At 34.4% G+C, this 12,825-nt stretch overlaps 1 protein-coding gene across 2 annotated transcripts in view; it reads left to right on the top strand.

Annotated features, from left to right (window-relative positions):
* Window positions 1-12,825, top strand: part of LOC140436350 (sialin-like) — a 74,223-nt gene that overhangs the window by 50,363 nt on the left and 11,035 nt on the right. For both annotated transcript variants that reach the window (XM_072525078.1, XM_072525077.1), the window contains one exon: window positions 7,041-7,346. In XM_072525078.1, the coding sequence (XP_072381179.1) occupies window positions 7,041-7,346 (306 nt within the window). The remainder of the gene's footprint in view (window positions 1-7,040; window positions 7,347-12,825) is intronic.

A 12,825-nucleotide genomic window follows, 5' to 3' on the forward strand; every position in this document is an offset into this window, starting at 1 on the left:
ACCACAGTATTACAGCGTATTAAACCAATCTCTGATTGTTGCCGTAAGCAACTATTCCAAGCTTATTAAAAAGCCAGTCTTCTCTATCCTTGAAATTAGTAATGGCCTAGCTGCTGCCCTATACCATGGATAACCTACTAACATTCAAATAAACAACTCGGCGATAAAAAGTATAAGGATTTACGTGAAGCAATAGAAGAAATAGCAAAAGTAAAGTGGCACTTTCCAATTCGATAAACTTTTAATAGATAAATTGTAGAATGTTTCGTTGGATATTCAAGCTATCTCACGTCAGAGCTTCCTCCTTGTTTCTCATAATATGATTTATTGTAGACTTGCAAGTTTTCAGTAACAATTAATAATTCTTCTTCTTCTTCTTCTTCCTCTATAAGAAATTCTGCTTGTACATTGGTGGATTAATACCTATATGGAAGGTTGTGACTCCATCTTTTGCACGGTTGTCCGATACTTCTTCTGCCAATTGGTGACTTATTTCTTGCTATTTTGATGACACACGCCTCCTCCATTCTGCTTATGTGGTTATTCCATTCCTTTTTCTATTTTGTGTCCATTCAATTATACACTACGTTACATTTTCTTCTAATGTCTTCACTTCTCTTTTGATCTCTCTGCGTATTTCCTGTAATTCTTCTCAGTACTTTCATCTCTGCAGTTTCTAGTACCCTTTGCGTCTAGTACCCTCTATAAGAAATTCTGCTTGTACATTGGTGGATTAATACCTATATGGAAGGTTGTGACTCCATCTTTTGCACGGTTGTCCGATACTTCTTCTGCCAATTGGTGACTTATTTCTTGCTATTTTGATGACACACGTCTCCTCCATTCTGCTTATGTGGTTATTCCATTCCTTTTTCTATTTTGTGTCCATTCAATTATACACTACGTTACATTTTCTTCTAATGTCTTCACTTCTCTTTTGATCTCTCTGCGTATTTCCTGTAATTCTTCTCAGTACTTTCATCTTTGCAGTTTCTAGTACCCTTTGCGGTGTGGCTGTGTCGGGTCTTGTTTCCGAGGCATATGTTATTATTGGTCTTACACTGGTTTTATAAATTCTTGACTTCATCTCAGTGTTAATGTGTCTGTTTCGCCCTATAGTGTTATTAAGGCATCCTGCCAGTCTACTTGCTTTTTGTACTTGATCTCTCACTTCTTTGTCCAGGTCTCCATAGCCAGACAGTGTAATTCTCAGTTATTTTATTTTAATTACTTTTTCAATACTGATGTTATCAATTTCTATTTTACATCTTGTTGGTTCTTTGCTAACTACCATTGTTTTAGTTTTCTGAGATGTTTTTCTTATGTTAAATCTCTAGACCAGTCTTTGCAGACTATCTTCATCTTGGACTATCAATATTGGGTCGTCTGCTCAAGAGAGTATTTTTATTTCTTTGTTTCCCATTCTGTATCCTCTTCCTGTGTTAACGCTTTTGATCATTTCATCCATGATCAAATTGAAGAGCATGGGGCTTATTGAATCCCCTTGTAAGTAAGTAAGTTGTCTATCTATTCTGACTTCCATTTTGTTGTTTTGGTTGATAGTTTTTATAATATTTAGGGGAAGTTCTCTATTATACATAAAATGGATTACATCTTTGAGTCTTACTCTGTCAAACGCTTTCTTTAGGTCAATCAGACACAGAAATGCTGGTCTATTATACTCTAGTGATTTTTCAGTAATTTGCTTTATAACGAATATTGCACCTGTACACGATCTTCCACTACGGAAACCACTTGTTCATCTGCTAAACTTATCCTTTGATTTATTAGCGCTTGTAAAATTTTAGTGTAAGTTTTAGCGTAGTATTTAACAAGTTTATACCTCTGTAGTTTTCTGGCTGTTTTTTATCTCCTTTTTTGAATAGTAGAATTAGTTCGCTCGTTCTCCATTCTTCCGGTATTTTATTGTGTTTTAGAATTTTAATAATTAATGTTGTTAATTGTTCTGTCATTGCTGCTCAACAATATTTCAATAATTTGTTTGGTATCCCGTCTTTCCCTGCTGCTTTTTTATTCTTCAGATTTTGAAGTATTTTCCTAACTTCTTGTACATTTATATTTTCTTCATTTGTAGTAATTTCTGGTATTTCCGGTTCTAGCGTCGTTTGTTCTTCCTTTGCATAGAGCTTTATTAGGTAGTCAATCCACATATCCTTTTCTATGTGTTTGGTTTTATTAGTTCATTTACCTCCGTTCTTTGCCCTTCTATAAAGCGCCATATTTCCTTTTGCAGACCGTAAAAATCATATTCCGTTTCTTTCGAAAAGCGTATCCAGTGATCATTTTCCATTTTTCTTACAAGTGCATCAAGACAATTAGAAGTGTTTCACTTCTAATTGTCTTGTAATTATGGTATGCCTTTTGTGTTTTGGTTGACATGTAAGCTTCTTTCTTTTCTTTACATTTTTCCTTCACTTTTATAGAAAACCTTGAAGTTGTTCGCCTTGGGAACGATTTATTTTCATTTATATTTCTTTCACCAAAAACGTCCTTGGCCGAGGCTAAGATATTAGACTAAATTTTTGTCCAGCTTTCTTCGAGCCAATCACTTCCTGTGATATACGTGTTTCTGCCTTTTTCGGTTATTCTTTTTTGGAATATTTATCTTGTGAAGTCATCGTGTGCGCTTTCGACTTTTATCTTTGTGGTATATTCTGGTGTTTTGTTATTACATATATGTGTTTTCATTCGGATTTTACACAATACCAATTAACAATTAAAGTTATATATTCATATGCAACAGTAAACAATTTTACAAAGCTTACGACGATGTCAAGGTCTGGATACCACATTTAATGTTGCAAATTAATAATATTTTACAGCATCGTATAGATTGAACAATACCAGAAATAGATTTAAATAATTCTTATATTATGAACACGTAAAACAGTGATAAAAAATATAATTAATTATTCATCTAATTAATATTTTAACACAGAGCAAAAGGTTTAATGAAATGGCACTTCAAGGTTATATACATTATCAGATGATACATTATAGGAGATATTATTTTAACACTTTTATTGATTGTGAAGTTGTTTGTGAAGTTTTTAATGTACCTTCTTTTGCAGTATATATAGACGATACAACTTGTATAGCTTTAAAAAATTTTGTTCTGAATTGAACGTAAATCTCATCAACAAAATTGGCTATTAGCGAAACAATACTTGCGAACAATAATTTCTATTACATTTATTTGTTTAGATAGCGTTTAGAATGTAAATTTAAGATAAGAAACTTTTTAGGTTTGACATATTGCACTGCAGACCTAAAATATTACCTACTTAGTTTGTTGTGTATATTGTAAAACATGCGTTTTGGCGTTAATGTTCGACATTTCTCTAATATATGTATGATTGTTAAATTTTCTTCACAGTTGCCACACCTTGGTTCTTTTTTGTTTGAAAACACATGGCTATTAGTTAATAGCGTATGACCCAGCCAAAGTCGCGTTAATATTACCTGGTCTCTCCGACTTGTTGGTAATGTGGGCCAGAGTTTTATCGATTTTTTACTATCGCGTAACTTGGCCGATGACACTTTTCACTTTTCTTCCCACATATATCGCACTTTACGTTTGACCGCAGCTTTCATGTTCGCATTCGTAAATGTTTCAGTACACTCTGCAATATCACTAGTTGCAGCTTCGTTTGCATCGTTGTCTGTCTCTTCATTTCTTTGAATTCTAATATCGGATGGTATCCAAAAGAATATAATATTTTTTCCATGCAGTTGAGGAGTCAAAGGATTAAGCTGGATTTATAGTTTGACGGACTGTAAACGTAGACGCACTGGAAAAAGATCAACATAGAATTTTGTGTATTCTTATTTATAAATGAACGTAAACGCTTAACGGAAAGTAAGTGAAACCGCCTTAAACGAAGAGTTGGTCAACTTTCATATTTTACAATGCGTTACTTGCGGCTGGCCAATTAAAAGGAAGAATTTTGTGCTGTCAACCAAAGTGAACTCTCTGGCCTGCTCACCATTTTGTAAAGTTGTTTATCAACATATTCGAATTTTGATTTTGTTGATTATTTGTTACAATGGACGTTAAGAATTTATAAAATAATAATAATAAATATAATAAAAGGATATTATAGTATCATGTTAGGTCAGCTGTAAACAAGGTCAGGATAGCCTTGATGATTTCCAATCTCCGATAGGAGTGGCACAAGAAGAAGAAGATAGTATCATGGTTACCAACTCTAGCCACTGTTTCTACTCATGCGCAAAAATTCCACTCAGTCGATTTATAAATTGAAATATTATTTACAGTCCGTCTGTTACGTCTACAGTCCGTCAAACCATAAATACAGCTTTAAAGGATTACATTATTAAAGGATAAAGAATACGACCAAAGGATTAGTTGGGTACACATATTGGATTGACTATACGGAACTTAGAGAGTCTGTGAGTATGATATAATTGGTATTATTGGATGCGTGGACAGCAAGGGTGACCTGGTATAGAGCGTATAGTTCAGGAGCGTAAATGTAGTACTCTGAAGGGAGCTTGTATTTATTTGTCGAGATGTTGGGGTTATGACTCCTGGGGGAAAAGCACTCTACAATGACGCCGATATTGCCCAAGAAATTAAATCACAGCGACTAAGATGGGCAGGCCACGTGCACAGACTGCATAACGATAGACTTGTAAAACTGGTATGGGAAGAGATTCCCACAGGCAAAAGACCACTCGGACGTCCCAGAATGCGATGGAGAGATAACATCCAAGCAGATCTCCGGAAAATGAACATTCCATTTGACCCTAGGTTGATGGAAGACCGCACAAATTGGAAAAAAGTTGTACAGTCAGCCAAGACCCACCCAGGGTTGTAGCGCTACGTGATGATGATGATGATGTTGGGGTTATGACTGCAGCACCAGTACCTTTATTTGATTTAGATGCATCTGTGTATATGTGTATAATCCTTGCAGTTGTAAAGCATATTATTGAAAGAAATGAGGCGGGTTAGGCACTGAAGTTTCTTTATTTGCTATGGAGGAATTGAGGACAATTGGGAGGGAAAACATTCTGGGAACGTGTAGTTTAATTGATCTAAGTAACTTCTAATCTTTGCGTAGAAGGGTTTGGCCATTCTTGGCTTATTTATGAGAAGTTTTGAATACTAGGGTTTTTTGAGTTAGACCTGATTTTTGCATTAAATAAAGTCTTCTGTCTTGTAGGGACGGTTCACCAATTTCACAATAAATACTTTCGATTGGTGTTGTGCGAAAAGCTCAAGATATTATACGTAAAGAGAGATTGTGAAGACTGTCAAGTTTTTTTAGCAATATCTGTACAGCAATGGCTGTAGAGTATACAGTAGATCCATAATCTAATTTTCATCTGATTAATGTTCTTTATAACATCAAAAGTGCCTGGCGATCCGCACCCCATTCTTTATTGGCCAGAATTTTTAGAAGATTTAATCGCTTTGGACAAGATAAAATCAAATTTTTTATATGAAGTTTGCAGCTAAGGAAAGGTATAAATATATTTAAAGCAGTTAGTAACGCTGTGAAAAATATAGGCGGTTTTCAAAAGTTCTCGTGCGTTTGCATCGACGTAACAAAAGCAATGACGGGACGCATAACGGGATTGGTTAGACTTTTGGGGGAAAATGGTGTTCATTGTGTTTCATTGCATTATCCATCAAGAGACTCTTTGCGGAAAGATTATTAAAATCAACGATACTATAAAAACTGTAGTGCAGATAGTAAACAGCTTAAGAAGAGAAAACAGAGATCAGCGACACCGAAAATTCATCTCTTTCTTGAAGGAATTAAATACTGAATATAAGAACGTCCCCCTACATTCAGAGATACGCTGGTTAAGTGCAGGTAAATGCCTTAGAAATTTTTTTTTCTTTAAGAAAAGAGATCTTACTGTTTTTTGAAACGGAAATTGTTATTAACACAGACGTATTTATAACAAAGATCTAGAACAAAACATTTTTTCGTGAACTGGCATTTCTAACAGACATTACCTCTCAATTAAACATATTAAACCTATAACTTCAGGGGAAAAATAAGACAGCATCACAGTTGATTGGTCAAATTGAACATTTCGCAAAAAACTTGATCTTTTCGAGAACTGCATAAAAATAAACTACCTCACACATTTTCCTGCGTGTTTCGAAATAAATCAAGAAGAAACCATGGTCGATTTCTCGAGGTTTGCACAAGTTCTTACAGAGATAAAAAGAGAATTCGAAGTATGGTTTTTGGAATTTGATGCACTAAAACCCGATCTTGAGCTTTTTAACAACCCAATGGGAGTCAACATACAGAACCAATCAGCAGAATACCAATTAGAGCTGTGCGAACTACAGTCCGATTCGTTTTTTTTTTAAGCAAAGAAAAATGAAGACATTAGTACCTATTTTGGAAGTTAGTCTCCAAGGATCGTTTTCCTAAACTTCGTAACTTTGCGTTGAAACTATATTCAATGTTTGGTAGTACGTATATATGCGAAAGTACATTTTCTGCTTTGAAGCATATTAAATCTAAAATACGTAATCGCATGGAAAACAATTCTCTGGAAGCGTGTATTAGACTCACTACGACTAGCATAGATATAGATGTGCAAAACTTAGTAGACGATAAAAACTTGCCTCAAATATACCATTGATTTTTTTATTTTATGTTAAATTTTAAACATTACATGTAAATTGTAAACCATAATAAAATACTTGCAAATAATATTTCGTTTGTATATTATTTTTTAAAATAAACTTTTTTTGAACGAGTCTAGTTTTCTGGCCCTTCATAATAATTTTAAATTTAATATGGCCCGCAACGTCTAAAAGGTTGGACCACACTGTCTTAAATGATACTTTTAAGTAATTTGTACCTATATAGAGCACTGATAAACAAAAAATATCCTCCATGATTTTCAACGAATATTATAACAAATATTACAAAGAAGCACAGCTCGAAACAATTTCAAGAAATCTAAAAATTCCAAACGCAATTTACTGAATTACGTTCAATACTGATTTAGTTTATTTTTAGGGTGTAGTTTTTCCAAGTCTTCACTGTTTGGTTGCTCGCTGGGCGCCGCCGGATGAAAAGGGCAAATTTATAGGAGCACTTTTGGGTGGCTCACTAGGAACTGTGATAACGTGGCCTCTTTTAGGGGCCATTATCGAAAAATTCGGATGGTCGTGGGCGTTTATTGGATGTGGAATATTTGTCATTTGTTGGACTGGTTTGTGGTATGTTTTCGTCACCGATTCGCCAGAGCAACACCCGCGAATCTCCGAAGATGAGAAGAATTATATAGTGCAGAGTTTGTCGGGAAGAGTATCTAAAGTTAAGGTAAGTTTAAAGTTAAGGTTAGCTAAAAGTAGAATAGAATAAAGGGAAAAGAAGGAGAGGAATTAGAGCAGAGTAAATTGTAGGTTGAATTTATGTCGGCACAATGGTATGTTTTGACAGATGTCATATTGTTTCGAAACCTCTTCTATTTATATGTACAGCTGGTTTCTAAAAAAACTTATACGACTCCTAAAGCGTATTTTGTAGAAAATTAAGCAGTATATTTTGAAGGATAAATACTTATTATTTACATACTAAGTACAAAGCGCCCTGAAGATTATGAGGCATATAAAGAAAAAAGAAAAGAGGTTAAAATAGCTGTGAAAGCAGAAAAAGAAAGGTCATGGGAAAAGTTTGGACTAAAAATGACAAATAATTATAGAAAAAATCAAAAACTCTTCTATGGCGCATTAAAACGGCTCAGACAAAAGAAAGAACACATAATGCCGAATATGAAAGATAAGAATGGAAAGGTAATAACAGAAGAAAACCAAATAATGGAAAGATGGAGAGAACATTTCAAAGAGCTAACTCATACAGACGTAGACAACATAATGGATATACAAGAAATAAATGAAGAACAAAAAGTAGAACCCATAACAACAGAGGAACTAGAAAAGGCAATTGAAAGAGTTAAATTAGGCAAAGCACCAGGCAAGGATCATATCACCCCGAAAATGATAAAATTTATGGGAATAGAGGGAGTGGACAGCATGAAAGAACTAATGAATGATATCATAAAGAGAGCAGAAATACCACAGGACTGGAAGAAAGACATTATACTACCAATACACAAAAAGGGCGACAAGGGAAACTATAATAATTACCGAGGTATTACTATATCAAGTATTCCTGGGAAGGTATTCGCAAGAATAATAAAAACAAGAATAAAAACCCAAATAGAACCAACTATGGAAGATACACAATGTGGATTCAGGAAGGACAGAAGCACGCAAGACCACATATTCACAATAAGACAAGTAAGTGTGAAAGTAATTAATAAAAATAGAGAAATACATTTATGCTTTATCGATCTGGAAAAGGCGTTTGACAGAATACAAAGAAAGGACGTATGGAGGACATTAAAGGAAAGAGGAGTTGACAGGATAACAATTGATGTAATAAAGGATATGTACAATAATAATACAAATACGGTAAGAACCAACAACGAGGAATCCGAAGAATTTACTACAAGTCAAGGCGTCAAACAGGGATGCGTGTTGAGCCCACTGCTGTTCTCAGTGGTACTGGATGAAGCAATAAAGAAAGCCAAGAGAAGAATGAGAAAACTAACATTAGGATACTGGCAAATGAAACAACCTCAACTATCAGAGCTTCTATTTGCAGACGACATGGTTTTCATACCAGAAAACAGAGAAGACCTACAGAACAACCTTGAAATCCTAGAAGAAGAACTGCTAAACATAAATATGAAAATAAATACAGAGAAAACAAAAACAATGATAATTTCAAATAAGAGAAAGACACACGCAATACAATTAAACGGAAAACAACTAGAACAAGTGAAACATTTTAAATACCTAGGAGTAATAATTGAATCAAACGGTAAACAAGACAGGGAAATAAATGGGAGAATGGGATGAACAGGAAGCTTATTTAATACTATGAAAACAACATTTTTGGGAAAAAAAGAAATACCGGAGAAGGTAAAAACACCAGTCGTTAAATCAGTAGTTAGACCTACAATCATGTATAATAGCGAGTCATGGACATTGACTGGAAGACAAAAATCTCGAGTCAATACTATGGAAATGAGGTTCCTGAGGAAAATAGCAAACAGAAAGAGGACAGACAAAATACGTAATGAAACAATCAGACAAAACCTAAAACTAGAACCAATAAACGAAAAAATAGTAGAGGGGCAACTAAGATGGTTCGGGCACGTGTGTAGAATGTCGAATGAAAAATTAACAAAACGAATGTTTGAAACGAGAGTGCAAGGGAAAAACAAAGGAGGAAGACCAAGAATTAGTGGATAGACGAAATCAGAAAAGAAGTTGAGAAGAAAGAATTGACATGGGAAAGTGCACGAACTAACACAAGACCGGAAAGCATGGAGACAACAGTGCAAAACTTAACTCCACCAGCCTTACACCTAACGGTAGAAAGGCTTAGGACTAAATAACTAAGTAAGATTTACATACTGTCACTGTCACTGTCAAATCTTAAAATTTATTAGATAACTTATTCTGTTCAACCTCAAAAAATGACTTCGCATACTAGCAAAGAACTAAAAGCAAGAACTGTAACAAAATTAGAATATGGTTAGTCACTATCGGTCATGGAAGGTCACAGTTTCCAGAAGGAAGACAACAACTTGGCGCAGAACTAAAGCATCGCGTCTTAGGTACCGAACTGCAGCAAAAAAAATAAGCTCTTACACCACAACAGAAGCAATCAAGACTTATATTTGCTTTAAACCATCAGCTACAAAATCAAGATTTTTGCGGCAAGGTAATATTTACAATTACATATGGAATGGAATCTTGGACCTTGAATGCGACATCAATGAAAAAACTGGAATCATTTGAGCTGTGGGTGTACAGAAGAATTCTGAAAATATCATGGACAGAACACGTTACAAACAAAGAGGTTCTGGGAAGGATGAACAAAGAAATGGAAATTTTAAATTCAATAAAAACAAGAAAATTAGAATATCTCGGACATATTACACGTGGAGAGAAATACACCTTGCTCCAACTGATTATGCAGGGAAAGATCCAAGGAAAGAGAAGCATAGAGAGACGTAGAATGTCATGGCTGCGCAACCTGAGAGAGTGGTACGGATGTACATCAATTGAACTTTTCAGAGTAGCCGTCTCAAAAGTCCGAATAGCTATGATGATTGCCGACCTCCGCCGCGGAGATGGCACTTGAAGAAGAAGAATATACAAATGAGAAAATTTTTCAATCTTCTAAAAAGGGCAAAATTGGGGTGTATAGGCCAGATAATAATAGATTTAATCCTCTATATGTTGATAGATATCGAGCAGCTGGTCATTTTAGCGCCAATGTATGGAAATGAATTTCATCTAGAGGACTGGGAATGGTGTGGCGTATTGATGACAGGTTTGTTGGGCAGACTTATCTGAATATTCTAGAAAACATCATGTTTCCCATTGTAAAACAGTTGTATTCAGAAAATAATTTTATCCTCCACCAAGATAATTGTCCTGTTCACACTGCAAATATAATAAACCAGTGACACCAGAATAACAACATCGAAAACTTACCATGGCCCAGCTACAGTCCAGATTTGAACCCAATCGAGAATGTGCGGGGGGGGGTATTATAAAACCGTTGTATCGGCGCAATTTTATACCTCAAAATTGAAGAGCTGTGGCATGGTATACAACAGGTTTGGGAAGAGCTCTCTGAAGAATTTTATTTTTACATACCTAAATTTAGTATGGTTTTGGTCTTCCAGACCCCCGCTTTCTTTCGAGAGTTTCTTGTCCCCTCCATTTTTTATTAATAGAAAAACTTTGGTTCTGCAATAATAATAAAAATAATAACAACAACCGTTTTTATGTAAAAACTATCATTTATGTACTCTTTATATAATGCAGGAATTCACAATAATATCAAAATTTAGACCTTAATAATTATTAAAATTTATGAATTAACATATATAATCAATTGTTTGTTTGTTAATATTTATAATAATAAATATAATATAATGTCAGACCAATCAAATACACTGCTCAAAATGGTCAAATCTTACTAAGAGTCGTATCAGTTTTTTATAGTTTATTTTTATGAACGAGAGAGTAATTAGCATAATTTTAACTGGTAGCTCCGACCACTCCATGGGCGTGCTCAAGATTAATTGAAAAATTACTTTGAATAATTGTAAAAAATAAATAAATTATTTCAGTGTTATAAAGTGTTATGTGTATGTAAACAAAAGTGACCTCTTTTATCACACACTATATTAGAACTGACTGGCCTACATCAAAAAGGGTTTTAAAAAATTCACATTTTTTTTAATTTTTAAAAATTACAAAAGAGAAAAAGAGTTTTTAAAACCGTCTAAGGTATGTTAAATAGATGAATAAAAATATTAATATAAAACTTACAGCTACTTGTTACAAATCCAAATCAGATTCAGAAGATGAACTTTCAGAACCAAGATTTATAATAACTGGCTCGATCATTTTATCAGTAATATTGTCCAGCTTCCACATTTTTTTATCTTCTTTAATAGTGTGATTTACTGCCTTTTCCCAGTTTTCAGGTTTTACATTATTTACGGCCTCCAAAAACAACTGTTTAACATCATGAATTTTAAAAGTGGTATTTTTTCTTGACACTTCACTCTTTATCTGTGCCCATACCAGTTTAATCGGGTTTAATTCACAATGATATGGTGGGGATCTAAGTACTGTCATTCCACGATTTTTGGCAATTTCATCAATTTCGTATTGTTTAAATTTTTCTTTATGAAGGGCACACAACGAATAAAGTTCCTTTCTTATAGATCCGGGATGGTACGTAATATTTTTTGATCTCAGCCAATTCTGCAAGTCTTTTTTTAACCACTTGGTTGTGGGCAGTCCTTCTATAAGTCTGGAGTGATAACTTGCATTATCCATTACTATTACACAGTTCTTAGGAAGAAGATCTATCATTTGTTCGAACCATTCTTGAAAGACATCAGCGTTCATGTCTTCATGGTAGTCACCGGTACGAGTTGATTCAAAAGTTAATAAACCACCTTCAACAAAACCGTCTGAACTGCCAATGTGTACTATTATCAGCCTGCGTCCCTTTCCTGATGGTGGGTTTAAACCAGTAGATAAGTTATTTACAAAAGCGTGCCTTTGACTTGTAACAGTTTCATCCTGCCAAAATTTATTTGGTGTATGACCCTCGTTGATCCATGTTTCATCAAGATAAAATATTTTTCTTTTTTGGTTTCTCATTTCCTTTATGGTTCTTAGAAAATGTCTTCTCCATATGACAATATCGCTTCTTTCTAATAAAATAGACTTTCTGGGATTCTTTTTCCAGCGGAAGCCTATTTCTTTTAAAAGTTTCCATAACGTACTTCGACTCATTTCTGGGTAATCCTTATCATCTCGAACTGAGACAAGAACTTTATCCAATGTTGGAAATTCTTGTCTAAAGAAGAATTCATGCACTTTTCGTCGAAGTCCTTCTTTAAAATGATATTCTATTTGAAATTTTGGTTTCCCTGGAGCATTACGTGGCATTTGAAAACTACCACATTTCTCTTCTTTAATAACTCTGTAAATCGTAGATTTCCCAACACCAAGTGTACTGCTAACTAACTCAACGGTCTCATCAACACTTTCACATAAACGTTTGTCTGTAAATGATTTAAAACAATTAAATATTAATGTTTTTTCATTAACTGTTAGAGGACCAATTTTTCGGCGTTTACACGGCACTTCCAAATTTTCCATAACACTAGTATACACAATAAACTGCACCT

Source organism: Diabrotica undecimpunctata, chromosome 3 (assembly GCF_040954645.1).
Source record: "Diabrotica undecimpunctata isolate CICGRU chromosome 3, icDiaUnde3, whole genome shotgun sequence".
Taxonomy (NCBI): Eukaryota; Metazoa; Arthropoda; class Insecta; order Coleoptera; family Chrysomelidae; genus Diabrotica; species Diabrotica undecimpunctata.